The sequence below is a fragment of the Dichotomopilus funicola genome (assembly GCF_033296635.1).
Source record: "Dichotomopilus funicola strain CBS 141.50 unplaced genomic scaffold C8A04scaffold_100, whole genome shotgun sequence".
NCBI lineage: Eukaryota > Fungi > Ascomycota > Sordariomycetes > Sordariales > Chaetomiaceae > Dichotomopilus > Dichotomopilus funicola.
Genome location: NW_026944121.1, coordinates 26,366 through 54,364, shown reverse-complemented (window position 1 = coordinate 54,364; position 27,999 = coordinate 26,366). Strand labels below are relative to the sequence as shown.

Sequence of the window (27,999 nt, the reverse complement as noted above, 5' to 3'; positions counted from 1 at the left end):
TTTCGAGGTGGTTGATGGTGGCAGCCAACCTTTTGAACTCGGCTCCACACGATAACTCCGGACAACAGTACAGAGTGTTTTGGTCTGGGATCATAGTCGAGTGATTAAATGCATTGTTGGCCGTCGTTCGGTACCAAGAATTCCCTAGCTGTATTAAACGCCGGCCTCTCAATACGCCATCTTGACTTACGGGCTGGGGAATTGAGATGTTGGTTCAACCCATCTAGCTTGGTAAATACACGGTCGCAACGGTCGCACATGTACCCGCCGTCACACTAGGATTCCTCGGTCGCGAAGAGCATATCATCACTGGAACGCGGCGGGACGCCGTACTTGGTGATGGCGTTGTCCACATCACGATCATGGATGTGCCAATAAAGCTCCCGGCGGTCGAGATGGGGGGCACGCGCGCAGCTCCTAGTCTCGACGTGGTGTGTCAAGCCTGCTGCCGTGGTGAAGGTGTTGGTACAGAATGGGCATTCGATGGAAGCACCGAGGTGCTGGCAGGAGTACAAATGCTTTCGGAATACGTGTGATGTTAGGAGTTGTGTTACCATTTATGAACGCGGATCCGGTCTGCGGAATCGCCGTCTTACCTGGTATATGTTGTTGCTGCTGTCGAAAAAGCGTTCGCAGTCGCGACAGTAGTAATGGTCATCAATCATGTGGTCGTCACAATCCTTGTCCGTGCGATACCAGCCGTCGCATACCTCGCATGGGAAGTCCCTGTGGCAGGAGATACTAGAGGAGTCGCCGTCCGCGAAGTGACCCGTGGCGCGCATATGTTGGTAACTGTCATGTTTGCTGGTGAAGATATAATCACAAGTGTCGCACAAGTGAGCAGGATCATGGCCTGTGGCCTCGCAGTGCTGGTCTCGGGCGCGGGACCTGGAGCGAAACCACTTCTCGCAGTCGTAGCCACCCGGCCATGGCGGTGAGGGTTTGGTGAAGTTGGTACTTAGAACTCCAAAGGTGAGGCTAGGTTTGACATTCAGGGGCAAGTTGAGACACTTGGTGATGGCTGGGAAATCTGAAGGGAGGAACAAATTGAAGTGCGCTGAATGGAGGGATCATCAAATATCAAACCAACGGCTCTGGGGAGATTGGGGCTGTTATGCGGGGGTGGAAGAGCTGCTGCTCTGTTCATCCGCCCATGATAGCAGGGGGTTCCCAGTCCTGACCAGAGTTCATTTGATAGGCCCACATTCCATGGCCGACATGGTACATACACATCGTCGTCATTAAAGAATGTGTGAGACCAATAAGTGTGACGTCCTAAGCAAAAAGGGCATGTGTCCCCGATCATAGAGTAATGGATTAGCATTAAAAGGAGTGATTGCCGTGGAACTAAAGAGTAAACTTCCACTACTCATCGATTAATTCCTGTATTTTAGAAACTTGGGAACGGCCAAATCCTAGCATGACAAAGATTCATTACTATAGCAGCCTTGTATAGGAGAGAATTGCATACAGAGGAATTGTAAGCCCATGTAATTCGTCGAGAATGAGTTCGTCGAGATGACAAAACACAACGTCACCGTCGATATCAATTCAAGATTGAAGCATGACCTCAGGTAGCCAGAGGTAGGACACCTGGGAGAACAGCAATAAAAACAATTAAGACTCAGTGTAACTATGTAAATATCTATCTATTTTAGTAATGCTACTTGTGTATGCCTAAACTTGCTAGCTAGCCCTACCCGAGAACTACCAACAGAATCCCAACACCCAAATGTCAACTCATGACCTCATTAGCTCAACGACGATCTGTACCACCAGCACCCCGATTTGACCCAGCCATTTACTATTTCCCCTCCACGCCAAATTCACGTGTCCAGTCTTCATACCTCTGCGACTCGCCCGCACCCACCGACGACTTGACGGTTCGGTTCCGCAGGACTCGCTTGAAATCCTCTGCAGTGACCGGTCCTACGCGTAGCCTGTTCTCCGGTACATCCTCCCATCCCATCTTAATGGCACCCTCATCGTCCGCTCCACAAGGCGTATAGTACTTCTCGTTGCCCCCTTGTTCACTCCCACTCTCACCAAGTAACCCCCCCTTTTCACTCACCACGCGAAAATATCTCGCCCGCTGCGCCTCCCTCACAGGCATACCCATCGCATGCTTCACTGCATTCGCGATGTCATTCCCCGAGTACCCGTCCGTCATATCCGCCAGTTCATTGAGGTCTTCATCACTCAAGATACTCCCTTCTCCACCCCGTTCATCATCCCCACGCTTGCTAGCCGCCGCCTTTTCGTCACCATCAGAATTCTCATCCACCTCGGCATGAATCCGAAACAACTCCCGCCTCGCCTCCCTATCCGGCAACGATACGTACACGCGCGGTTCAAACCGTCTTCGGAAAGCTGGGTCCAACACCCACGGTAGATTAGTCGCGGCCAGGACGACCACTCTACCGTTACTCTCGCTCTTCTTGCTGTCCGCTTCCCCGGACTGGCTATTCCCGTCTACGGCAGGAGCGTCGGTGTGCATGGTCCCGTCCAGCTGGAGTAATAATTCTGTTTTGAGTCGGCTCGAGTGCTCATTGTTTCCCATTCCTCCTGCTCCTGCTGCGCCGCCGGATCCGCTGCCCTCGCGGTTGGAGCAGAGTGCATCAATTTCATCGAGGAATATGATGGAGGAAGCGTGTTGCCGGGCAAGGGTGAATAGGTTTCTGACTAATCTGACGGGTGGTTGGTGGTTAGTAAGATGGAGAGGAAAGGGGGGTGGTGGGGGGTAATTAGAGGTGACTTACTTCTCACTGTCGCCCATCCATTTGGACACCACGTCAGCGGCACTAATGCTGAAGAAAGTGTGGTTGACTTCTGTGGCAACGGCTTTGGCAAGGTGGCTTTTACCCGTGCCAGGGGGACCGTACAAAAGGATAGCGTTGGGCGGCTTGCGCTTTCCATTGTACAGGCTCGGGAACTTGGCTGGGAAGATAATGGCTCGCTGGAGCTCTTCCTTTGCGATGGACATCCCTGCTACGTCACGCCAACGCACGTTGGGCTTTTTGGTAACGATGGCGTTCATTAGCGCCTCTTGGTGGGCTGCGGTTTCTGACGGGCCTGGTGATGGACCGAAGGATGAACCGCCACCGCCTAGAAGGTTCGGCTTGTTGGTACGCTTAAACATGGATGATAAGGACGATGGGAGAGCAGCGGGCTTCGCGGCCAGCCCTTGAGGGAGGTTTGACGAGATAGACAACCCTGATAGGCTTCGCGGGACACGGCTGGGATCTACGAGCCGGGCTAGCTTTTCGACCAGGTTTGGTGTCCAGATCTCCTTGCACATCGAACACGCCCAGCGGTAATTACCGCCTCCCGCAATACCATCAACAAACTCAAGTGCAGCGAAGGCAAACTTGGGAAGACAATCCGCGCAGATGTCAAGCGAGTGCTTGGAGGCACACTGAGGCAAGACAGCTTTGGACGGGCGACCCAGCACCATCCATGACCAGTCTCCAGGGAAACGCGTGGTGACATATGTCCAGGCTGCCTCGTTCTTCGTCGTATCCACAGCATTAAAATCGAACGAACACCGCGCACAGCGCATCACCTTAGTCTTCAGCATATCCTTGAGGATAGGCACGCGCTGGGTCAGAAAGCCCGAGCGAACGGGCAGCATCAGCATAGAGTTCATATCAAACCCCGGCGCTTCATCCCAGGCGTAGGCAAGCTCATGCTCAACCAGGGTTTGATGCAGCTTCTGGGCCAGTTCCCACTCCTGTTGTGACGGCTGTGGCTTTACAAGCTCCAATATCACACGAGCCTGCTGGGCGTTGGTTATCATGCCAAACTGGGCGTGTACAATCCGGAGAGGGAGATCCAATCCCCGTGAGCGCGCCGAACACTGCCCGGCTATACATCCAGACCACTCCAACGAACCCATATGGCACCAGATATCGGACTGTATGCGATCGGGTATTGCGTTTGTCAAGCAAGTCTCGCAGGCGTTCTGCTGACAGCAGAGAGTCTCGTAGATTTTGGACTCAATTGTAGCGGTCACACCACATAGCACGCATGCAGCGGAGCTGCTTTCCACTAGCTTCGGGCTGGGCCACACCTTCGCTATCACGCCCTGCCTTGGTTCAGGGCCAGCTTCAACTACGGGGGTTGGGGTTGACAATGCAGCATCATCCTCTCTTTCAGGGGTCTCGGCCAAATACTTAGGGTTGGGGCTTGTGGACGAAGCATCGATGGCAAGGGACCCGAGCAAGGGTGTGAGAGCGTCTAAAGAATTCCCAGTTGATGCGGTGATGGTGTTGGTTTGAGAAGTCTGAAATGGGGTGGTTAAAACTTGGCCGAGTTTCGTCCCACGGTAGAAGTGAATCTCGGTTTTACTGACGTCTTGGGGCCTTGAGTCTGTCCCACTTTCGAGCGTGGAGTCGTGGTCGTGAGGCATAGTGGTAATAGATGATGATAAATTGGGCAAAGTGAGATATATGGTTCACCCAACAGAGCGGTTGTTTAATTCAAGAAGAGGAACTAGTCCGGCAGCACAGGGGAGCAGGAAAGTTTAAATATGGACTGTCTGGAACTTGAAACTCTCAGGGGAAGGATGAGTTGAGTCACACATGCATGCATCTGAGTGGGTGAGAAGGAAGTGCCTGTAATTGGTTTACGCTTCAGGCAGCAGCCCGATTTCCCACGCAAACCCTAACCCGCACCACAACCGACTCAAGTCAAGGAAGCTTTCACTTCAATATTTCTTGGCTGCAAGATTTTATTTGTTGCTTTGGGTTGGACTAAGATTCCTAGTAGGGGCTAAATGAGTGTACATCAATCTTGCCATTCCGAACGAAGGTTGATCAAAGAGCTCTGGGTCCCGAGGGACGATGAGAGAGATCCCCGGTGTCATTTCTTAGGCGCAGCAAACGCGGCGCTCAAGACGCTGGAAACCGCCGGCCTCCGCAACATCCTTCTGGAGAGCGACCATGCGCTTTTGGTCGCCAGTAGGGTCGGCAGACTCTTCCTCAAACGACCACCCCAGGAACTCGTTGGAGTAGTTCGGCACAAAGCTGTCGGCTAGCACCCCGAGGCGCTTGCCGTATTTGGTGACCTTCTCCCAGTCGCGCTGGACGTTCTTCAGGTCACGCGAGAAGTAGGCAAAGCTGCGCTCGAAGATCTTGCGGTTGAGCGGTGTGCCCATGACCGGCTTGAAGTCGACGTACTCGGCCCACGCCTGCTCCGGCTGGGCAAGGACAAAGTCGGTCGCGCGTTTGACGGCACGCATGAAGGCGCGCACCTTCTCCGGGTTCTCGGAGATGAACTTCTCGTTGCCAATGTATAGGATAGTGCAGAAGCAGCAGCAGCCCAGCTCGGCGAGCTCGTCAATGCGCAGCATCTGCACGTCAGACTTGGGGCGGCCTTGGGCTGTGAGCCACTCCTCGAGCTCGACCATCTGAACATTCTCAAGGCCGATTCCGGCGTCGATGCTGCCCTCGATGATGGCCTTGGACACGTTCATGCCGCAGCGCACAGCGGTGTAGTCGGAGGGGGACATGCCGTAGTGCGAGGTCAGCTCGTCGATCTGGATCTTGCCGAACTCGCCGACGTAGCCGATGCGCTTGCCCTTGAGCGTGCGGAAGTCGGTGGTAATGCCTGAGTCCTTGAGATACACCACACCGGTGAAAGGCTCGTCGAGCAGACTGCCGATGGAGAGGACCGGGAAGTCACGGGCTTTGGCCTACAAAGCGTCAGTGGCGTGTTGCAGAACGTCAATAGGGGCACCATCTCTTAGGAACACGTACCGCTAGGGTGTGGATCATGGCCTTGAAACCAAGGTCAACCTTGCCAGTGCCGATGATCTCGGTCACATCCTGAAGTTGATATTAGCCCGAGGTTTCCTTGAGATAATTGATGTGCCCAGACTTACGCTGGGGTCGTTGGGCTCGAGAAGAGCCACCTTGATGCCCTCATCCTTGAAGTAGCCCTTAGCCTGAGCGAGGTAGAGCGGGGCATGGTACGGCGTCGCGTGCCTAAGCTGGTGTCAGCAAAAGACTTCCGCAAAGCCAACATTATCGTCTCTGTCATCAGTCAGTGCTAATGCATACCAGTTGGTCAGGAAGGTGATCTTGTCAGTCGACATCGTGAAAGATCAGAGCTTGCGCTGTGGATGGTTAGTCCAACTCATGCGTGCCTGACATGGCACTTCAGAGGGGGATGGGAGGCTAAGAAGCATGTCCTTTCGCTGGTATTATCCAGATCAAGTTCGACCGGTATTTCTCAGAACGGAAGCTTGCTGTGGTGTCCTCAACCAACACTGTTCCCTGCTTGTCAAGCAGAGAAAAGCGCTGAGAAACGACGGGCCACAGCAAGCTCCCGAACACCCGGCTGCTTTATAGTTAAAGTTACCTTGATCACATAGATATGTTTCCTGCGAGAGGCGCCATTTCTTTTGCCAGGGCATCGTACAATGCTTGGGCTTCGATATGGTATTGGCGAATGGGGATTGTACTTTTGCGGGATACGAGAAAAAGAAGAGAGAAAATACAGGGAAGAGGGGGGACGGGAAGAAAGGGATCGTAGCTTTATGCCGGGCTTGGTCTTCATCCGGGCTGCTCCCGGTCCACTCAGCAAACCCCCCCACGCATTCCATAACCGGATCCGAAGCGAGCAATGTATGACTGAGCCTTCTCCACCCAGCGCGATGGCTCTGCATGTACTACTCGAGCATCCTATCAGAGTTTAGTGTTCCATGCTGTGGAGCAGCGGACCAACATAAGACCCCTCCAAACGACCCGGCTTCCTACGTCAGTGAGGGGACGCGCCGGATTCGAAGTCTTGCTTCCGGCATTGTCTTGTTCCCGGTATTGGAGATTGAGGTACGATTTCTGCTGTTAGTAACGAGGTACTCGGTACTCGACTCAATGTACTAAGGTACGGTAGGTATGGGGGGTCTCTCAGTCCCTCAGGCTAGTTGGCTGCTGTGTCATCCGCACAACCACAACCGTTCGATATATTGCCTTACTGTGGACACCGAGTTGAATTGAGAAGCGTTGGAGTAGCGCAGGTTTACAGACCTTCACAATAAGTTCTCTTTCATCCCACGGTTGCGGTTATTGACGGCAGAAACATTGGCATTATGGGGTTAACAGAATCCTAGCCGGTATCGGAGTCTAATAGTGGGAGGGATTGAATAAACACATTAGGATGCCTCAGGACCACTTCATAACCGACTCAATTGAGTCATTATTTTGATTCCAGCTTATTACCCGGAAGTTTATTTGAACAAGCAACTCTGTTTCTTGCAGTACCTATTGTTACAATCAAAACAGTTGAAAGCCCACACTTTGATTGCTCTTTCCCGGAGATGGTAAAATCGCACTCCTGACAGAAGTGGGGAAAGAGGGTCCGGTGCGCGATTTGAACCCCACGCGATCGTGTCAAAGGATTGACCACAAAAGAATCAAACGCCGGACCAGAATCGGTTGGAAACAGACGGGTATAAAGGATTCCGATTGGGAGGCGCTCAATAGTGAATCATAGGGAATAACCAAAACAGCCTATTCACTGGACCGGGGATCCGTCTGTCCCAAATCGGGGTGGTTGACAGGAGAATTCACGGTCCAGAGGGTTAGGGCTGCTATCACACTGGACAAACCCCCAACCGTTGAGACGTCTAGCGCGAATCAGCAGTGGGTTTACGTGTTTCTTTCTCGCGCCTTCCACCAAAAGCTTGACTCTTGCAGAAGCTGAATCGGTGGGAAAGGATGCGAGGGTTCGAAAACGGGGTAACCATGGTCGCCTCACGTGTTAGCACAACATTGCTGCGGGCGTTCCCACGACACGCACTTCCCCAACGAGTCGGACTCCGGCCGATTTTCGCAACAACACCACCACCACCATCATCACTCCGTCATATAAGCCTTTTCTCCTCATCCTCCGCTGTCCGAAGCCCCACCACTAACAACAACAACCCCACCACCACCACCACAACTACCACGCCAACATCAATAAACACGGCCGACGCTGACTGGCGCAACATGGCGGAGAAAGACATCAACTTGTACCTGCGTCAAACCCATGACCGTGTGTTCGACCACAACAAGAAATGGGCCGATGAGAAGAAGGCTAGCGACCCGGATTTCTTCGTCAAGCTCTCCGCGGGGCAGAACCCGGAATACCTCTGGATCGGGTGCAGCGACTCGCGGATCCCCGCAGAGCAGATCACGGGGCTGGAACCCGGCGACGCCTTTGTGCACCGCAACATTGCCAACCTTGTCAACAACACCGACCTCAACGTGATGAGCGTCATCACATACGCCGTCGAGCACCTCAAGGTCAAGCACATTGTCGTGTGCGGCCACTACGGCTGTGGCGGTGTCAAAGCTGCGATGACGGCTAAGGACCTTGGCTTGCTGAACCCGTGGCTGCGAAACATCCGCGACGTCTACCGGTTGCATGAGAAGGAGCTTGATGCGATCGCCGACGACGAGGCCCGGTATAAGCGCCTGGTTGAACTCAACGTCTACGAACAGGCCCGCAACGTCATTAAGTCGGCTTCGGTCCAGCAGTCGTACGCGAAGAACCAGTTCCCCATTGTCCATGGCTGGGTGTTTGGGTTCAATGACGGGTTGCTGAAGGATCTTGAGATTGATTTCGCGGGGATTCTTAAGGATATTCAGAAGATTTACAATCTCACCGAATGAGGGTGTCATCAAATTTCGGAGATGATAAGCTGTGAGCCGGCCTACTCTATGACTTTCATGTTTAGCTTATTCGGGGAGTTTCGGTCGCATCGAATGTTAGCTCACTGTTGCCTTAAAACACTCGTTCCCATGAATACTATATGAATCGCGCTGTTTCAGTGTTGGGGTAACTTATTGAGCTTCATTAATGATTTTTAACGAAAGCGGCTGACTATTGCAGTGAGGCATTTTTAACGAACCAATTGAACTCATCACGATTTCTCCGAGTTATGTTGAGTCGGGTCGGCCTTTGAATAAGGTAATTCTCAAGGAAGCCTTGTGGGCCATACCAAGAGTCCCTTCGCCGAGACGTTCGTTTGATTACCCTGATGTATTAGATCTTAATCCAGCCCGCGTCTCGCTTGCAATGGAGCCGAAGAATCTCGGCCCCATCCGACACCCGCTTAATTCGTTCGAGAGACGCAAGCCGTCCGCTTGACGAACTTGACATTCCAGTGTTAAAAACAAACAACACCATGAAACAGCCATGCACAGGGTGAGGTCCAATTACGCAGGGCGAGCTGTTCGACCACAAGGGAGGAAGCCCGAGAGCACGACTTGTGGAGAGCGGAGCGTATTGCCCGGACGGGCCGGACTCGGTGCCTGAACCGCAGCGGGAAGTGAGCGGGAGCGGCACAGTCCAGACACATGGAAAACATTCAGCAATCGCGCGGTCTCGGCCAATCCAGTGGGAGCTTGGCGCTCAATATCACAGGGCTTCCAGCGGGGCCGCGGCTTATTTCGGGCGTTCCCCTAACTTTTAGCGTTCCATTCCACGGGCAAGTGGAGCAAGCAGGCACCAAATCGTGCAGACAGCGACGCGGTTGGGCGCGTGACGGACAGCATGGTGCAGCGCAGCGGTTGGGGGCTCCCCTCTTATTATGCTAGTGTACCCTCAAACGAAACGGACGGAATGCTATTTTGCCGTTAGAATTGAGTTGGAGGCTAGAATGTAAAGTTGGACAGGGGGTGGACGGGAAAGGGATGGATGGAAAGGAGATGAGATGGGTTCCTTGGCGGATGTAACCCATCAGACCATCAGGCTTGGTGGTTTTATTTTGCGCCTTCCTTCTCAGCTTACGGCGTATAGCTGCGCCCTTTCATCCTTTCATTTATTATTTAAATCGTTGTGGGTTGTTTGTGTTTTCTCGCGGCCCTGTCCATCGCGGCGGCGGGTTCGAGGTGGTTGTTTTTTTTACCAAGCACATTTGTCCCTCTCATCAGTCGCTCACTCACTCACTCAAACGCTTATCGTTGAACGGATAATTTTCACATCGGTGGGTTGGCTGAAAGCCCGTTTGCAAGATGGTTCTCGGATCTACTACCGCCCTGCTGGGCGTTGTTTCTACGGCTCTTTTGTCCGCGATGTCCGCCCAGGCCGCAAGCCTCGAAAGTGTCCTTGCTGGGCAGGCCAATCTCACAACATTTCGTGGCTTGATCAAAGTGAGTTTCAGTGTATCATTTGCTACGCGATGGTCCCGCTAACAAAATGATCAGAAACACCCCGATATTTTTGGCAAGTTCTCCGGCGAGGTGACAATCGCCGCGCCGAACGATAATGCCTTTGGGAAGCTCGGCGACTGGGACTCCTACAGCGACAGCCGGCTAGATTCCACGCTTCACTATCACGTCCTCAAGGGCAGCATCACGACCACGTCCCTCCTCAAAGGCGACTCCATCTGGGCCGCCACGGACCTCACCGACAAGGACTACACCAGCGTCTCCGGCGGACAACACCTAATCCTCAACAAACAGCCGAGCGAAGAGGTGGTCCTCACCTCGGGCTTCGCAACCCGCGGTACCATCGTCGTCGAGGACCTCTCCTTCGACAACGGCAAAATCCAAATCATCGACTCCGTGATGCGCGTGCCTGAAGGCATCGAGTCCACCGCGCGCAGCGCCTACACCGACCTAACCGCCTTCGTCGGCGCACTCTACGCCGCCGATCTGATCGACGAAGTCGCAGGGCAAAAGGACGTAACCATCTTCGCGCCGCGCAACGCCGCGTTCCAGCAGCTGGCCGGCACGTTCGAGCGGATGGACACCGAGACCCTCCGCCGCGTGCTGCGGTACCATGTCGTCCCTGGCCGGGTATCGCACATCTGGGAGTTGAAGAACGAGAGCGTGCTGGCGTCGGCTGAGAATGGCAACAAGCTGGCCATTACGCGGCACACGAACTTTATCTATGTGAACTCGGCGGAGATTCTACAAGCGGACATTTTGGTCTCCAACGGCGTTGTGCATCTGATCGATAATGTCCTCGGCCCGGACGAGGCCAATGCGCGGCCGAATTTCTCGCTGACTGCGGCTCAGCCGCCGGTGTTGACGCAAGTCGGAGCCACGGCTACGGGTACTGGCGTGCCGACGCCGTTTGCGTCTGATTTGCCTTGTACCGCGAGTTGTCCGCCGGCTGAGGCCAGTGGGGGTGTGAATGGGGGGTACGGGACCGCATATGGTCAGGATGGGAGTTCGACTAACGGCGGTGTCGCATTGCCGAGGTGTACGGGATTGGCTGGGGCGGGTGTTGGAGTTGGGATTGCGGCAATTGGGGCTATGATGGCGCTGTAAGCAAGGGTATTTATGTACTTGGTCGGGGAATGGGTGGCTGTCTTTTCGAAGAAGGATGGATGTGTTGATACCCCTTTTGATTGTTGTGTTAATACCTAGTGGAAAGAGACTTGAGCCCGTTCTGCTTCATCGCCTCTAATTACGTTTCGTCTCCGACTGATGGGACAAGTTAGGGCTTACTATGCATGTATGTGGAACGAAGTGTGATGTCGCTGTCCTTCTCTTTGCCTGGCCTTTTGTTGTTCGTGTTTCTTTACTCTAATAGGCGGTGACCGATTGTCTCTAAATCCTGTCGGTAAACAAACTCAGATCATTCCTTCAGAACTAGGCCGCCGATTTCCACGATGGAATTTGACCAGGCATCGGCAACAACTGTCACCCGCCCCGGCCACCCACCCTGGCTTTCTGAATACGGTCGACAATGCCTTGACAAGAATGGAAAGAGTTTTCAAGTGGGTTTTAACCGTACGTTGCAAGATTCTTTGGCTCCCAGGACTAAACATCACACCTTTTCAATAACTAAGTGCAAAATTACATCAACTTCAACCTGTTCTCTCAAGTTCCACTCTGTCCTCTCATCATAAAACCCAGCCAGTTCGCGTCAAGCAAGAAATAAAAACCACCCACCCCATCCATGAACCAGGTAATTAATCATGGGATTTTGAAGATAATTACCATACCCCTTCGCCGTTTCGATCACCCCGCCGCCCGTATCACATACTAACCTCAAATTTCCTAGCCCACACAACCACAATGACAGACTTCTTCCGCCACATCCAGCCTAGCATCTCCTTCCTTTGCGGATACCATGGTACAGCCAAGATCCATGCCAAGTTCAAGAAACCAGAGGACAAGAACCGCCGCGACCGCAGCGGGCAAAGTCCGACGCCTCGGGCTAAGGACGCCGTTCCCGCCGCCGCGGCCAAGGGGAACCGCAACACCACGGACCTGAGGCTTTGGTCATTTTATAGGTCCTCAGCAACCATCAGCGAGGGTGACCCCAGGAAGGACAGCATACTCAACACGACAGAGCTGGACGGACGTATGGGTACTTGGTTGAAGGAGAGTGGTAAGCGTTCCACTACAGCAAATATCGTCTTCACCTCGTACCCTACCCTGGTGGCCAAAAGGTGGGTGAAAGCCACCAAGTCCTATTATGACCCTCCTACCTGCAGTGGCCACTGGCAGGTGGACCGTATAGTGCTCCGCCCAGCCGACAGCGCTAGACGAGAGGTTGATAAGGCCGAAGAGTATCATGAGGCCCTGTATGTGACGCGCGCCAGACGCCTTGAGCATGCTGTCGATCGCGGGGTAGGAGACAGCGATGGGGGGTTGTAAGAGGTGGGGAAGGGAGAAGGATTGTAGGGGTCTTTGTGTACGAGGGGATAGGCAGGGAGGGAAGGAGAGAGCGTGGGTGGATCGAAGGACCAGAGGGCCTCATAGAGCTGCCATATATGTCATTCATTCGCCGGTTTTCGGGTTTATGGCCCCCTTGGCGTCGGCCTCCTGCGGGGAAATGCTGCGCTATGAGAGCATCCGCAGAGAGGCTGGTCCTTTGGAGGAGTAGCTTCTCCATCATCTTCGACCTCGCCTTGGCCAGGGTCTCGTTGAGATGGCGGGCCTCCTGATCCAGGACGGCCTGGCTAGTTTTAACTGTCTCGTAGCAGTGGATCAGGCTTCGACAGTTCAGAGCCCCTTTGTCGATCGCCTCTGCCCGCAGTTCGGCTTTGTGGATCCCCTGCACAAACTTCTCAATGACATTTGCCAACATAGTTGTCTCCAGGGTTGACAATGTGAGGAGAGATGCAGCCATCGAGACCATGTCCATATCCCGACAGCCCATTCTTGCCAAGAGCGCCTTGGTTCTCGAGAAGTAGGCGGTGATAGACTCCTGCCTTGGAGATACAGGCGCCCTCTTTTCACGTTGTGAATGACAGCACCTTTTCAAATGCCCTCCTGAGACACAGTTCACATACATCCACAGGTGCCTGAAGTCGTTGTTCACTTCATTCCTTTCACACTTTATGCTACCTTTTCACCTCAGCATCACCCACAGTATACCCCCTCGCCACGCCACTCCTCCCTTCTTCAATCGCCGTACTTTCTTCCGCCACATGATCACTGCCCAACCCCTGCCATGTCCTTTGCGACCGGAGGAACTCAGCTCCTGGGCTAACCACTCCGTTGACCATGGCCAGTTCTCCCTTTGACAGTACCGCCAGGGCACTACTTGACTGATCGCTCTTCCCATCTATCGTCTTATCCTCCTCGGTCTTCTTGACTTTTCTTGGAACCCCAGTCCTCATTGGCCGAGCATGTGTGATCAACTTCCCAGTCCTGAGATCGAAATCTGGTGGCGCAGACTCATCCTCATCCCATTCCTCATCGCCCTCTTCCCCATTCTCCCCTGATTCTACCTTCCCCTCCTCAACCTTACCATCACCCTGCACCCCTTCAATACCCCCCCACCAATCCCCACCCCAAACCCGCTTCTCATCCCCCATCAGCGCAACCCTCAACTCAAACGGCGTGATGACCGGCTTAAAAAACCCCGCATCATCCTCCACCAACCCACTCTCCCAGCACCCAACCACCACCCACCCGTCCACCTCAGCAAAATTGGCCAGTTTCGCCGGGTTCAGCTTACCAACAACAACGGTATAGCTCTTCTTTCCCGCCGCCGCAATCTGTTTCCGCAGCGCGTCTATTGACTTCAGGTAATTCGACACAGACAACGTGTTCACCAGAATCCCAATGATCCCGGCCGACGCAAGACTCAGCAACCGCGCGTAGCGACGACCCAAAAGGCGGGTGGGTGAGTACGACGGAGCATCCGGAGACGCCAAGTCCGGCGTGGGACAGATGTGGAGGTCCTGTACGCGGGACGCAAGCACGAGGAGGAGGGAGGTAGGCGGGGTGGAGATGTGGAAGATTTGGTGTGATTTGAGGTCGATTGAGGACGAGGCAACCTCGGTGAGCTCGCTGCTGCCGGGGTGGACGAGTTTCCGGTTGGGGATTGCACCGCTCGGGTCGTGTATTACGGTGGTCGAGAGGAGGTTGGTGTAGCCGTGTGTGTGGTGGAGTTCGGACGCGAGGGAGGGGATGTGGTCTTGGTAGGTGACGTCTGCCATGAGGATGACGTGGGTTTCTTTGTTTGGGTATTGTTTCGCGAATGCGGCTAGGGTCTCGGGGTGGTCGAGGGCGTGGTGGGTGAAGACGTAGATGACGGGGAGTCGGGAGGTGGGGGAGAGACAGGATCGTCCGTAGTGCACTACGACGTCGGCGTCGGCGTGTTCGGCTGCGATTTCGTCGACGCAGCAGGCGCTGTAGGATGTATCGGCAAGGATGTATATCCTCTCAGCAGGCGCTGGGGATTCGGATGGGTTCGGGAGGCAACGGAGTTCTGCGTTGAGTACTTCAACCACCCGTGGCCCGTCTCCCAACATGTGGTCCGGGAACTGGAGGGCTATCCTCTTCCATCCGCCCTGGCGTACTTCTTTCGCTGTTCGCTCGATCTCGTAAAGTTTGCGCACTTCATCGTCTGACTTTGGTGGGACTGTGTCGCCAGGACTTGACGAGGCAACAGCATACTCGAAGACATGCTCCGCTGGTGTAGACAGCACAGGGGCTGCTGATAGTTCGGCGGTCATGTTGTACCGGGTCCCTGGCGAGGGGCGAGTGGTAGGTGAAGTTGAAAGCGTTTCAAATCGACGAGACTCGGCCGAAAATTTTGGCGGGGTCATCCCACTAAACCCCACGGCACAGCAGGTGCCCCGCGGTTTGGGTGACGTCGGGTAACTGTGGGGCTGCCTGGCCGCATGTGCCTTGGGGGTTCCCTCGACCTGGCCAGGGGACCAACCGCCTGCAGAAATGAGGCCGTCGGCTGCGACCAGGAGGCCCGGAACCATCTCAACTTCGAGGTTCACGATCTCGGACGATGAGGCACAGCATTAAGATTGACAGGGCCGTAACGCCCCCTGGCCGCTCCCGAGGTTGAAGGCACAGTTAATTCCCACGACAACTGTGCCGTCCCGACGGCCATGGATATCCAACGGGGAACTTTAAATCCACGACAGCCAAGACTGGACAACCTCGCCAACTTTTGATGTTTTTTTTATTCAAGAAAGGCTTTGAGTTATCCAACTTCAGGTCTTTTTAACCAAAATCTCTTACCACCGGGAGTGGTCTAATATCTGCCCCTCGGCGGGAACCCGCATTCCTCATGGCCTCCATGGAATAATCCAAACGTCCTAGAAAATCTTCCGCGGATTCCACCCCACCGCCAACGACCTTGCTCTCGCGTAACACACAAGGGCCACAAAGTAGGCTACACCAGCAAAGATAATCAAGTTACGCCAACCATTTTCCGACACCCCCGCATCCAAAATCGCACCTCCAATGGGCACACTACTGAGTGTCCCAAAGCTCGCTACCATCATGGCAGTCGAGTATAACCGCCCGTACCGCCTATGATCACACAACTGACCCAGACATACAGGCACCAGGCCCAGGTTACTCCCGCTCGCAAACCCAAACAATACGGTGTACACGATCAACATGGCCTCAGACGTGCCCGCCGGCAGCCACAGAGCGAGGATGGTGATGACGCACAACGCGATGGTAACAATAATGACGTTGAACCGCCCAAATCGATCGGCGAGGAACCCCGGCAGCACCCGGCCCAACACAGAACCGGCGTTCAGGTAGGAGAGCAGCAGGTAACTCTCTGTGGCATCCTGGCCGTGGGCTGCGGAGTAGGAGACGATGTAAGTTAGGGGGATGAATAGACCCCATTCCATGAAGAAGATGCCGACGGAGGCGAAGGCGAACCGGGCGTCTTTGAACACGCTGAAGTCAGGCCAGACCGACTGAACCTTGGCCCGCCCGTCGGGGCCACGAGCGATAGCAAGGCGTGTTTTGATGAAGAGGTTGGACGGGATGGCGAGTCCTAACATGATGAAGGCCAAGACTCGGCAGCTCCATGCGAAGCCGATGCTCGGGAGCAGTGCCCGGAGCAGGACAGGGAAGACCACGCCGCCTACTCCCCCAGCCGTAGAGGCAATGCCGGTGGCGAGGCCGCGGCGGACATTGAAGAAGTGCGCAATCGCCCCATACGCGGGGCTATTCAGGAGCGCACCTCCCAGACCGCCGAGGACTGAATATGTGAGGATAATTTGGTAATACTCTGCGTCTTTATCAGCCTGCTTACGCCCCAACAACAAAATCAGTCGCTCGGATTTGATGGCAAAAAATAAATCCAAAACATACCCTCACACCAACTCAACAACAGCAAACTCAAAAAAATCAAAAGCCCTCCCACCGCGACCAGTACGCGGGAACCATACCGGTCAAAAATCGGCCCCACTTGAATGCCGACAATAAACACGATGAACAAGTAGAGACTGAAAATCCAGCCAATCTCTGACGCTGTCTTGTCGACTAGCTGGTGCGTCGAAAAGTACGACTCGAATACCGCCGCGGAGTTGATTAAACCAAAAAGCGAGAGCATGGCACAAAAAGATCCCAAAACGACGAGCCAGCCCGTCAGCCCGCCTTCGGGGAATTCGATAGTTGTCGCTGTCGACGGGTGAAGGGTTAGCGCGGCCCCTGTGGGAAGCTCATCACCGTCGGCCACAGGCGGGGCGCCTTTCTCCGTCGCTTGGGATGCAGTAGTGACATTGTTGTTGTTGTTTGAGCCGTCATGGTTGTGGGCTATGTTTTCGTGGTCAATGGCGTCAGTTGCGGGGTGCGCCGGGTTGAAATCACTTTGGCAATCCCGGCTAGATCGTTTCGCGGAGTCGGAAAGAGAGGCGGTTGATGAGGCCGTGCTCGTATAGCTGGCGTTTTCGGGCCTGGTGCTGTCAACCCGGCCATTGTCGGGCATTTCCGTCATCCTCTTCTCTTTTGCGTTGCCCTCAAACGAGTGTTGGGCCGGCCGAGCAACCTCGACGGATGCCGACAAAGTGCGGAGCCGATGCGGCACAGCCTCGTGGGAGTCGGCGAGTGCCGCCTATCAATTCGTCGCCGTATTCCGGGCCCGGCTACGTATGAGATTGAACGAGAGTGAGCGAGTGCGTATGTGAGAATCCGAGATGCGCAAGTTGGGACAGGCCCGGGTGGACAAGAGGGAAAGGAAAACATGGAAGATAAACCACCAATTCGAAATCCACTGGGAAAGCCGGGCGTACACTAGAAATCCCAAAGAGGAACCGCTTCAGCAGGGGATGCATCGTCCCCCTCCTCTCGGTTTGGGCAACGTGCATCATTCTTTTGCATGTTTCCGTGACCAAAAAAAATTCTCCGTGGGGCCTCGGAGCATGGGCTTTCTCCACCTTCCTCTGAGCGGCCATTCAATGCCTTCCCGACCTTTACCTAACGGCATTCACCCGGCCGGCAAGCGCAAACCGCCTGCTTCCAGGTTGGTTGCAGGCCGCTTCCGCTGCCGCTTCCGTTGCCGGCTATCCCATGTGGGCGCCACAATCGGTGCCGCTGACGATGCCGTTACCGTATTGACCCTGACCCGCATGGCCTAGCCTGGCCGTTTTGGTCAAACGCCTGGAGCTTTGAGGTAACCTCACATAAACCCACGACAAAGTGCGACTTTTCATGTTGTGTCCGAAATGGCCGGGTTTTCAACATTGGACGTCCAAATCGAACATAGAATCTACACACCATTTCCAAAGACGACGAGAAATAAACCCGGCAAAGAACCTCGGATCCCATGAGATCAACTTCCAGGTTAGGTCCCGAAAGCCACAGGAAACACGGCCGCTTCACCTTCTCTCCCTCTCTCTCCTCCAATCCACCGCATCCCAACATCAACCCCATCGACCCCCAAAATCTCCAACCCACCGACAACACCCTAGCCTGCCCAGCGAAAGCCAAGGTCACGATGAGACTTGTTCTCACCAAACCCCAGCGATCGCCAGGGCAACATTCTCCACTTTCCCGGATCTCGGCGTCCCCGCCCCGCCCCCCAAGCGGCAAAGCCCCAGCAAATGCCAGGGCCAGGCCCCGAGTCAACCGACGCTAGCCTGGGGCTTCCGGGGAACGAACGGCGGGCCGCTCTGATGGGAATCCGAAAAGTGTAGCGGCCGGGCCGGATGATGAAACATTGTAGCATCAAACATAACCTACTCGCAAACATTCTGGGGTTGGTACTAGAGTAGGCCGATGGGTAGAAGCCTAGATCTCATGCCCCCGACAATGTATCCATCACTGAAATCAATCGAACGCCTGTCCAAACCCAGCTCCAACACCGTCTACATATCGCGCACGGTCAGCCAAAACCATACTGTGCTGCATGTAAGAGAAACGTGCTGTTGATCCAGTTATTTAAAACCAGCCCGCAGGTGGTGTCTCAAATTCTTTGGTCGAGGAACAAAGTCCACCGTTGCAGCTCGCTAATCGCCAAATCATACAGCCAAGACGGTCTGTGGTGCCGTGCAATTGGGTTTTGTGTCTCGGTTCTCGACCCGTGGCTGGCTGGAGAGACGAGACACGGACCAACAACGAACTGGAGGTTGGAACGGGCGGCCCAGGAGCGCTGACTACCCGGAGCGATCACGGTAGCCATGGGTAGAAGTTTTACCAAGTGTTCTGTTTCGTTCCTGCAGGCGATCCTGACGCGGTAAGGGTTCTTGGGGTCTTTAGTCACTGCTTAGCAGCAGCGCCATGATGGGTCCTCCTGTTCGGCGCGGATTCCGCTTTCCGCTATCGCCCGGATTGCACTAGCTGATTTCCGGTGCAGTACGCGCCAGTGCGCTCGGACATGCAGGACGTGCCGCCATCGATGTTGTGCGTCGCTGAGATCTCAAAGGTGCGTCGCTCGATGTAGATGGCACCTAGGGGAGTAATACATAAAATGCAGTCTCTCAGTTCCCCGACTTATCCTAACCATGTCCTGGCGCTCCTTCCCGGCCCCGGGTCTATATATACAACTGCCGCACCTCCCTTGACACCAGCTCCCTCCGAATGGGCAAATATTCTAACGGTGGGAGCGCGGGGACCTTAACCCCCCCCCCCCCCCCCGGGGCCCCGGTCAGGTGACCTCTCCCCAGAGGCCGCCGGTTCGACTCCCGCCCGTCCGCGGCGAAGTAAAACCCACCGGGGTTCTCGTAACCAGCCACCCCTCCTTGCACTGGCGAAGAGGGTTGGCTGGTGAGCTTTTTGATTGCTGCTAACTAGTTACTGGTGTTTTGGGGCCTTTTCCTTCAACTTTCCCATTTGTCACCCGACCTGTCTACTATTGAACGCTTTCCTCTTACTACGAGTATTACCATGACCTTAGACTTGTCCCGTCATCAGCGACAGCCATCCTCAACACGGAAGCCCAGTATGGTAATTACGGATAGCTCGTATCCTCCGTGGGCCGCTCCATAGCTATAATGCACTCCCTTCGATTTCATCACTATTTAACAGGGACCGGATCCCGTATCTCTGCGCGGCAAGCGTCTCGAATGCCGAAGCAATCTCGTATGCCCGCTCGAGCTGTCCCCGCTCCGCCATATCGAGCACTTGCTGTGCTGGCACTCGTCCCTGGTTGGCTGCTAGTAGTAGCTCCAGCTGACGCGAAGCAGTGGTTGCCAACATGACAAAGGATCGTGTGTCCGACGTTGCCTCCGCGAACATGGCCATAGCAAGCAGCGCTTGTATCGAAAGCAAACTCGGGTCTTGCAGGATGAGCTCCGGGATTACCGCCGTGGCGTTGCGGTAGAATGCCCGGGGGTATCTGGACAGTTCGGTCTCTGCGCCTGGGGCGATCTTGGCCCGGAGCATAAGACCGATGACGGCGTTGACGAGGGCCCATCTGGCAGGACTGTCAGCCGGATCGACAGGACTGGCTGCGTAGTGCTCTTCAAGGAGTGTGACGAAGCTGGGCTGGTCGAGAAGCTGATATCCCCCCATGGCCTCTCCGAACACATTCTGCATGAGACGTCTCGAAAAGTGGCGCGGGAGTAGTGGGACGAATTTGCGTCTGTTGGCGGTGACTTCTTTAAAACTCTCCTCCATCGTCTTTTGGAGTTCGAAGACGCCAGGAACAAGGAAGTCTGCGGCCAGTGGAATGAGGTTTTTGGCGGGACTTATCTGTGTCTTGGATGACCCAGCGGAGGCGGTCACTCGGACTAATGGACCTGGTTGGCCCACCAGTCTCTCTGTGGAGGAGGGTATCGAGTTGATGGGATCAGGAGTTGTGCTGTTAGGCAGCCCAGAGGAGGGTAGAACGAGTTCGGTTTCGCTCAAGGGTTCTGCAGGTCTCTCTCTGTGTCTCTCACTGGCGGCAAGTCAGTAGGCGGCGAATGCGGCTCCGAGTCTCTGCTGGCTACCTCTTTCCCGGACCTCGAGTCCTGCGGACCGGGGCATAGTCACATTCTGCGCCACGTGCCACACAGCTGCCGCATCTGGGTGTACCGCCATCGCAACGCTTCTTGCGGGCCTTGCAGCAGATACACGCCTGTCAACCTTGAAATGTCAGAGACAAGGTGTGGGGCTTTCTCGGCTGAAGCACGAAGTAGGACTCACTATGAAGATCCTGGAGGGCTTCGCTATCGCTGCTGGTGCGCCTGCTACTCCCGTGAGATCCATGGTTGAACTTTGCGTCCGTTTTGCATTCGCTTTGCGCCCGCCTCCGCTGTCGAGACTTTGGAGGACGCTGACGGCTCTGCGTTGTCCTGCTCTGTAATGTGCGGAAGCAAAACTACCACTATCCGGCATGGGGCTTAACGAGTTGCGTAGCGGCGTGTCTCTCTATTTGTCAGAATCAGCTTCCGTTGGCACCAATCGCAGATGACTCAGCAGCGTTTGCTTCCGCATTTGCTTCCGCATTTGCTTCCGCATTTGCTCCCACACGGCCCCCGTGACTGCCATATCTAATTTTCCACAAAGAATTTGGTGTCGGGAGCTCTGGAATTCAGATACTGGGCAGCCGGGGTTCGGTGCAATCATGGAACCGTTGTCTCAGTAAGCCCGATGTCTGCCGGGGGCCACTTGACACGCAGCGGCTATAAGAGACGGCAAGTTCCCAGTCTCACAGCGATAATAAAACAGACTCATTGTAAGAGCTTTACTTATCACGCAACACTGAGGTGACCTTAGTAACAACAATGGCCCTTCTCTTGACGAGAAACGACGCTCTCAGCGCCAACCCTCCGGCTGGAGTTGACGAGACCCTTTCTGTGCATGGGTCCGAATGGCTTTGGGCGGTTACAGCCATCTATATCGTTGCTTTCGTAGGTCCCAGCTTTCGTCTCTCTCTTTTTCCTTTCCCTTTGTTTTCTTTTCTCTGGTAGTTGTGGCCACACACTCACAAACTTGCAGCTGGGCTTGTTATGTTTCTGCTTCGCCTCCCACGAGAGCCGGAGAGTCTTCCACTACACCTTCACCGTCGCTCTCCTGGTCGGTGCCGTGGCCTACTATGCCCAGGCTTCCGACCTCGGGTGGAGCGCTGTCAAGCAGGCCGATAACGCGGGCAACGGCTTAGTCCGCCAGGTCTTCTACGCGAAGTACATCAACTGGAGCATATCATTCCCAGCTGTCGTTCTCGCTCTTGGACTGCTGTCTGGTGTCTCATGGACCACCATCATCTGCAACATCTTTATCGCCTGGCTTTGGGTTCTTACCTACCTCGCTGCCGCTTATACCACCACCAACTACAAGTGGGGCTTCTTCGCCTTCGGCACCTTCTCGTGGGTCATCCTCGCCATGAGCACGCTCAACGAGAGCCGCCTCCTCGCGGCTCGCCTCGGCATCGGCCGCGACTATGTCATTCTCGCCGCGTGGCCGAACATGCTGTGGCTGCTCTACCCTGTCGCCTTCGGGTTGAGCGACGGCGGCTACGTCATCGGCGTCACCGGCAGCGCCATCTTCTTCGGTGTCCTCGACGTCCTGATGGTGCCGGTGCTGTGCTTTGCCTTCTTGATCCTGGGACGCAAGTGGGATTGGGCCAGACTGAACCTTGCCTTCAGCGAGTACCGCGGTTCTGGGCACGGCCGTATACCCTTGGAGAAGGAACCCGTCATAGCCCAGGGAGGTACTAATACCTCGGCGGCCTGAACATCACGAATGGAAAGGCCAAGCCTTAATCTCCTGGCGGGCAAAGTCAAGATTTGGCTCATCGATTTTTGTATCAACGGCTACGACTCGAGCGAGATGAAGTTGTCGCCCGAGGAGCTGGCGTCGCTGCTCGGCCGCGTGGAGCGGGACGATTAAACCAAGTACGGTTAACCAAGGCCCGACGCCATAGCCCATGAGGAGCATATCATTGCGAACGGGCTGAGTTCTGCGATTTTTTCTTCTTTTCTTGTCCTTTCTCTTCGAGTTGGCCGCCAGATTTTCCGAGCTATGCGCAAACATCTCGCGTGCCTTGATTCCCTACATCACATTATTAGGCCTGTTAGGCACTCTTAGTTGCTAGAAGCTATCAGAATCATCAGCATCTGAAATTCAATTCAGACACCCCATTGCCAAACTTGACCCTGGCCTGGCTCGCCACACGTCATGAACCGATCGATAGCGAAACACTGACTACCCGTTTCTTGTAAATTATTCCCATAGATGAATACATCGACCACCATCATCCTCGTCTTCATCAGCCTGTCTGCTTTTACTGTCCCTCCGAAAGACCGTGCCTTAGGCCCAAACGCCATTTTCCATGGTTTCATCCCATCTTCCTCCGCCACTGCCACTGTAAAAACTCTGACGGGGTTTTTCGTAGCCGACTACTATCCCTCCACCGACGGGTGGGGAAAGGTCAGGACGGTGAAATTTTTTGTAGTTTAAGCTTTTGGATTTTTTTCTTCTTTTAGCTTTTGATTTTTGCTGTTTTGTGGTAGGGGATTTTGTGATTGTGATTGATCGTTGTTGTAGTGCATCGCGGTTGCTCCCAACTTGATGCTCTCATCATCTCAGGCAGAGAATTCATAGCCACACACGTTTTTCGATTTCCACAGAAACAAACCATCACCATGTTTCTCCCAAATAATTAAGCAATCCCCCGAGCCTCGCACATCTTCCAAGTTCAAATCTTTAACCTGTTAGCCACCCAACCTTGAATACAACGTGACCGCGACATTCTCAGCCTCAACCGCCCCCGAAACACGTTCACAACAGATACTCGTCGCGCAATATTACCCGGCTCTGCCCGTTCGGAGTGCCTACTCCGTCCAGATTCAACACCGAAGCTTTGCCAATGTTGCATAACATGTGTGGGCCTCCGGAAATTTCACAATACTGCAAAACACAGTAAGGTACTCATTATTATCATGTGCTTCTCCGACATCACCGTTAATACCCGTACACATTGACAAACAAGTAAATAAACCCATAACCGAAAAACTCGACTTACACACTCATGACCAGACGTCGATTACCCTGGTACGTACCGTCCGTACAATACCCAGTACCATACAGCCCGCCCAAAATCCGGCTGTACCCCCTTCCCGAACTCACTGACAGTCTCAAACTGAACCCCTGCCGTACTGTACAGACCGCTTACACAAGACACAGTATTTCAAAAGATTACCACCGTCCACGGAGCAAGGCGCCCGAGCGGGGAACAAAACGGGACACAAAAATGCAGAATGAAACCAACCCCACACACCACAGCCTTACCCATTCTTCAGTCCTCAGCCCCAGCTCAATTTCCTTTCCAAATACCCCTGCCCACCAGAAAAGAGACTTCCTCAGCTTTTCTGAACCCCCAGCTTGAGTAAAGTCAAGTCAATACACCGCCCCCCTCGTGCATTCCAGAAGGTTGGAAAGCGGGAGCTGCCGTTGGGCCTGGGGCATGGGATTTTAGAGCGCGGTTAGGTTTCTTGGTAGGGTACAGATGGTTAGGGCCGGCGTTAACAACCTGGGACAGTGACCCCAGAACCCCTAAGTTGAGGCTGTCCTGGCAATCCAGCCCCCCAGGTTCACTCAAAGTGACACTCAGGGCCAGGGTCGGGTTTAAGCAAGATCATGGAACACAGGGCCACCTGGCAGTCAGGACAGGGCAGGACAAGACAAGAACAGGCTCGACTGCCCTATCTCGATCGAATCTCTCAGGGCTGTGCTGCCCCATCCCGACGATCCTGACTGAGCACCCGGCCGTTTCAACCCCCTTAGACCCTTCCAAGCTGCGGTGAGACAAAACCAAGCCGCTCCATTCGTCTAATTTAGGATTTACATTACAATCCAAAGTAAGTACCTACTCTGTTTCAGCGCAGGATCGGCACCCCGGAGTTCGCGAAGCATGCTTTGTGCGGGACAACACGGGAAGCGGAAAAAAAAGGCGGGGAGGTGAGGGTAATGAGCGTGAATTAGGGTAGTTGTGACTTATTGGTGAGGTGAATGGCCCCGATCTGAGGGTATTACGAGCTGATGGGAGGTATATTGTCCGTACTGCCGATAATGACGCTAAGCGGCCCGATGCATCGCAGCTGATTGTGGGAAACCTCCATCAGGACACACAATGCTCAAATCAGGAAGAACAATGCCAAGTGCTCATTACAGGTCAATCGTGAGGGAACAATCCAAGGACCAGGTAATGTACATTACATATCAACAACCTGTGTGCTACGCTGTCAATGCCTGCACACAGCGACACAAAGGACTGAACGTGCTTCCGTGTCACTGCAGCAGTATTGCAAGTACATAGGTCTCACAACAATCCCTAACAACTCTCGTACTCACTGTTTGTCGTCTTGGCTATGCCGATGCGGTAAATTATCAACTGAACGAAATTTGGCGGCCATCTTGAAACTGTGCAACAACAGACCGCGGGTACCTAATTTGAATTGAGTCTGCCGTCTAGGACTGCCCAGATTTAATCAACCCAACGGTACGCTTCGTTACGCACAATGTGGGAAAGCCTGCACACCATGTATCAGTGGCCGGCGAGACTTAGTGACAGAACACAACGACCATATGAAATCAAAAAAAGCAAATCGCAAAGAGAACTGTTCAACCATCACTCACCCAGAGAACGGATTTCAGTATGATCGCAATTTTGGCGGTTACCAGCCCCCTTCAAGCCAAGTCACCAAGTATAACGCCACCGACCAAACTTCCGACATACATTCCCTTCGCCCGTCTAGCTACTCTAGCACACTGGCCGAGGACGGTCGCAAAGCGTATGCACATAGCAGCTTTCAATCCATCCCACTAACCCGGGCTGTCAGGGTACGCCACTCTCTTACTGCCTACCTATGCACAGATTTTATATTTACCGGTATCTTTCTTCACCCCCAGTACGGCATAGTTCCAATCGATCCATCGATCCGCACCTACCAACCACCCCGGTCTCCTGCCGCCGCGACGGGTTCGGGGTTCGACAGCCCGAAGGGTATCAACGCCGAGCCCGCCGATCCGGGAGAATTGCCGGAAGCGCAATACAGCGCAACAAGGCATGACCGCCAAGCAAAGCGGAGATGGGGAACCCCCGCTCCTTGGGTGCCATTGTTGACACCTTCCCCTTGAAATTTCGCTGAGAGATGGTGGTGATTGTTGAAAGAGGGACGGTGAGATTCGGGGCGATCGGGCTTGGGAGCTTTGAAGGATGTAGTGTAATTAAATTGCGAGGTTACGTTCTAGTTTTTCCGTCGCTGCGATGATGGAATGGCTGAGGGTTGCTGGAGAGGGATAAGATGGGCGGTCACTGCTATTTTTGAGGAGAGATGTGTTTTTGAGGTTTGGGCTTTTGTTGTTGATGGCCGTTTAGACTGATTCCAATCTAGATTTCAACCCGGAATTCGGTTGACCATAAACACACACAGACATTGATTCTCACCATGGGTGTCCTAAGCAAGCTCACGGGCGCCGTCGCCCTCACGACGATGCTCGCCTCGGACGTGAAGGCTCAAGCCGCCGGCACCTGTTCTGGTGTGACCGGCCGGTTTGAGCCCAAGCTGGGCGAAGGGTACACTTACTCCGTGCTGGCTACCGGCCTCACCAGCCCGCGGCATATTGTTATCGACTCGGAGGGCAACCTGCTCGTGGCCGAGGCCGGCACGCAAAGTGTTACGCGGCTTGTGCTGGAAGATCAAGAAGACATCGTGTGCGTTGCATCGAGCAACGAGGTTGCCAGTGGCTCGGTATGAGATGCCCCCCCTTCTTTTCAACAACAACAAATCCCTTGGCTAGAACACCCATTTCCCTAACAATATACCCCCAGACCAACCACGGCATCGCCCTCAGCGGCGACGGCAAAACCCTCTTCACCTCCAACCTCGCCAGCGTCACGGCCTACACCTACGACGCAACCACAGGCTCGGTCGACGCAGGCACGCAAATCGTCAAAGGCATGTCGTTCCAGGGCACCCACCCGACGCGGGCCATCGCCACGTCCCAATGGTCCCCTGACACAATCCTAGTCGCGCGGGGGTCGGGGGCCAACGTCGACAACACCACTGTGGACCAGGCGGCTGCGCGCAGTATCATTAAGACATTTAGTATTAGTGAGGGTTTGCAGGCTGCGCATGATTATGCTGAGGGCGGGGAGGTGCTGGCTTGGGGGTTGAGGAATATTGTTGGGTTGACGGAGGATCCGGTGTTTGGTGGGATTGTGCGTTTTCCCCATATCATGATGCTAAAGTATTTGGTACCCCACTTATCGAAATCAAAGCTAACACACAAATCCTTTACCAGTGGTCCGTCGAAAACCAAATGGACGACATCCACCTCAACGGCGTCGACATCCACACCAACAACCCCGCCGAACGCCTCAGCTACCACGGCATCCTCAACGCGACCGACAACCCTCAAAAGGGCCGCAACTTCGGCTACCCTTCCTGCGTCCCCGCCTGGGACCCCTCCAGCATCACCTCCCTCCCAAACCTCTCCGTCGGCGACCTCTTCCACCCGGACGATGTGCCCGACCCATCCGACATCGGCGCCTGCGACGACACCACGGCGCGCGCCACGGGCCGGCTGCATTTCCCTGCTCACACGGCACCGCTGGACGTGAAGTTTACCGCGGATGGGACGGCGGCGTATATTGCGTTTCATGGTAGCTGGGATCGGAGTCCGGCGGATGGGTATCGGGTGATGCGGGTGGATTTTAATGCGGAAGATGGGCAGCCCGTGGAGGCGGCGGATAGCACGACGGCGCAGGTGCCGGTGTTGGAGAATGGGGACGTGGGGGATTGTCCGAATAATTGTTTTCGGCCGGTGGGGTTGGCGTTTGATGCGAAGGGACGGCTGTTTGTGTCGAGTGATACGTCGGGGGAGATTTATGTGATTTATGGGGCGTGATCCATGGGTGTTTAGATGAAGGGGGGTGAACTCTGTGGTTTACGGAAGCACGTACTCTTTTGGGCTTTCAGGAGAACTTGAGATGTTTGGAAACAGCAGTTGATGCAGCACATCTACTTACGAGTAACCTAAAGGCAAGGGTTCCGTGATTAGTCGGAAGTTGGGAGCATTGTTGAGGGATTGTTCACAATTAGCTACCACTGGCCTCTCAATGACTTCGACGGTGTTGATGACAGTCGTTCCGCAACAATTGAACAACAACCACTCACCTACGGCTGTATTTAACATGGCAAGTTAGGTACGGTTGTTTCAAATTTATTCGCCGTTCCAACAAAAACATATTCTCACATCAGGAGCTAGTTCCGTGGAATTCGAGACAATATTTCCAGCAACTGTAGGCCAAATCATAGATGGTCATGACGCAGTGCGAATCAGCCTCTGCTCAGAAAGTAATTGATTACCCGCACCACTCTCCTACAGCATCATAATAACCACCCACACATTA

The 27,999-nt window shown here is 54.3% G+C and overlaps 8 protein-coding genes across 8 annotated transcripts; 4 read left to right on the top strand and 4 right to left on the bottom strand.

Annotated features, from left to right (window-relative positions):
- Positions 1 to 1,804: 1,804 nt before the first annotated feature.
- C8A04DRAFT_15628 (P-loop containing nucleoside triphosphate hydrolase protein) lies at positions 1,805 to 4,408 on the bottom strand (the record flags this gene model as incomplete). Its single annotated transcript, XM_062778559.1, has 4 exons — positions 1,805 to 2,239; positions 2,285 to 2,428; positions 2,477 to 2,687; positions 2,760 to 4,408. 4 exons carry the CDS (start codon positions 4,406 to 4,408, stop codon positions 1,805 to 1,807), a joined length of 2,439 nt encoding a protein of 812 aa, XP_062633062.1.
- A 459-nt stretch (positions 4,409 to 4,867) lies between these two features.
- C8A04DRAFT_32817 (NMT1/THI5 like-domain-containing protein) lies at positions 4,868 to 6,094 on the bottom strand (the record flags this gene model as incomplete). Its single annotated transcript, XM_062782227.1, has 4 exons — positions 4,868 to 5,692; positions 5,757 to 5,825; positions 5,882 to 5,984; positions 6,060 to 6,094. The coding sequence occupies 4 exons, from the start codon at positions 6,092 to 6,094 to the stop codon at positions 4,868 to 4,870; spliced, it is 1,032 nt and encodes a 343-aa protein (XP_062633061.1).
- A 1,651-nt stretch (positions 6,095 to 7,745) lies between these two features.
- On the top strand, positions 7,746 to 8,657 carry C8A04DRAFT_32816 (putative carbonic anhydrase; the record flags this gene model as incomplete). Its single annotated transcript, XM_062782226.1, has 1 exon — positions 7,746 to 8,657. One exon carries the CDS (start codon positions 7,746 to 7,748, stop codon positions 8,655 to 8,657), a length of 912 nt encoding a protein of 303 aa, XP_062633060.1.
- A 1,344-nt stretch (positions 8,658 to 10,001) lies between these two features.
- On the top strand, positions 10,002 to 11,264 carry C8A04DRAFT_15623 (FAS1 domain-containing protein; the record flags this gene model as incomplete). The annotated part of the gene is made up of 2 exons (XM_062778558.1): positions 10,002 to 10,139; positions 10,194 to 11,264. 2 exons carry the CDS (start codon positions 10,002 to 10,004, stop codon positions 11,262 to 11,264), a joined length of 1,209 nt encoding a protein of 402 aa, XP_062633059.1.
- Positions 11,265 to 13,291: 2,027 nt separating this feature from the next.
- On the bottom strand, positions 13,292 to 17,148 carry C8A04DRAFT_40521 (major facilitator superfamily domain-containing protein; the record flags this gene model as incomplete). Its single annotated transcript, XM_062784975.1, has 5 exons — positions 13,292 to 13,522; positions 13,559 to 14,928; positions 15,598 to 16,449; positions 16,533 to 16,881; positions 16,942 to 17,148. 5 exons carry the CDS (start codon positions 17,146 to 17,148, stop codon positions 13,292 to 13,294), a joined length of 3,009 nt encoding a protein of 1,002 aa, XP_062633058.1.
- Positions 17,149 to 19,646: 2,498 nt separating this feature from the next.
- C8A04DRAFT_40520 (uncharacterized protein) lies at positions 19,647 to 20,171 on the bottom strand (the record flags this gene model as incomplete). The annotated part of the gene is made up of 1 exon (XM_062784974.1): positions 19,647 to 20,171. One exon carries the CDS (start codon positions 20,169 to 20,171, stop codon positions 19,647 to 19,649), a length of 525 nt encoding a protein of 174 aa, XP_062633057.1.
- A 1,196-nt stretch (positions 20,172 to 21,367) lies between these two features.
- On the top strand, positions 21,368 to 22,316 carry C8A04DRAFT_40519 (uncharacterized protein; the record flags this gene model as incomplete). The annotated part of the gene is made up of 2 exons (XM_062784973.1): positions 21,368 to 21,493; positions 21,582 to 22,316. The coding sequence occupies 2 exons, from the start codon at positions 21,368 to 21,370 to the stop codon at positions 22,314 to 22,316; spliced, it is 861 nt and encodes a 286-aa protein (XP_062633056.1).
- A 3,716-nt stretch (positions 22,317 to 26,032) lies between these two features.
- C8A04DRAFT_32809 (soluble quino protein glucose/sorbosone dehydrogenase) lies at positions 26,033 to 27,494 on the top strand (the record flags this gene model as incomplete). The annotated part of the gene is made up of 3 exons (XM_062782225.1): positions 26,033 to 26,335; positions 26,416 to 26,805; positions 26,889 to 27,494. 3 exons carry the CDS (start codon positions 26,033 to 26,035, stop codon positions 27,492 to 27,494), a joined length of 1,299 nt encoding a protein of 432 aa, XP_062633055.1.
- Between the last annotated feature and the right edge of the window lie 505 nt (positions 27,495 to 27,999).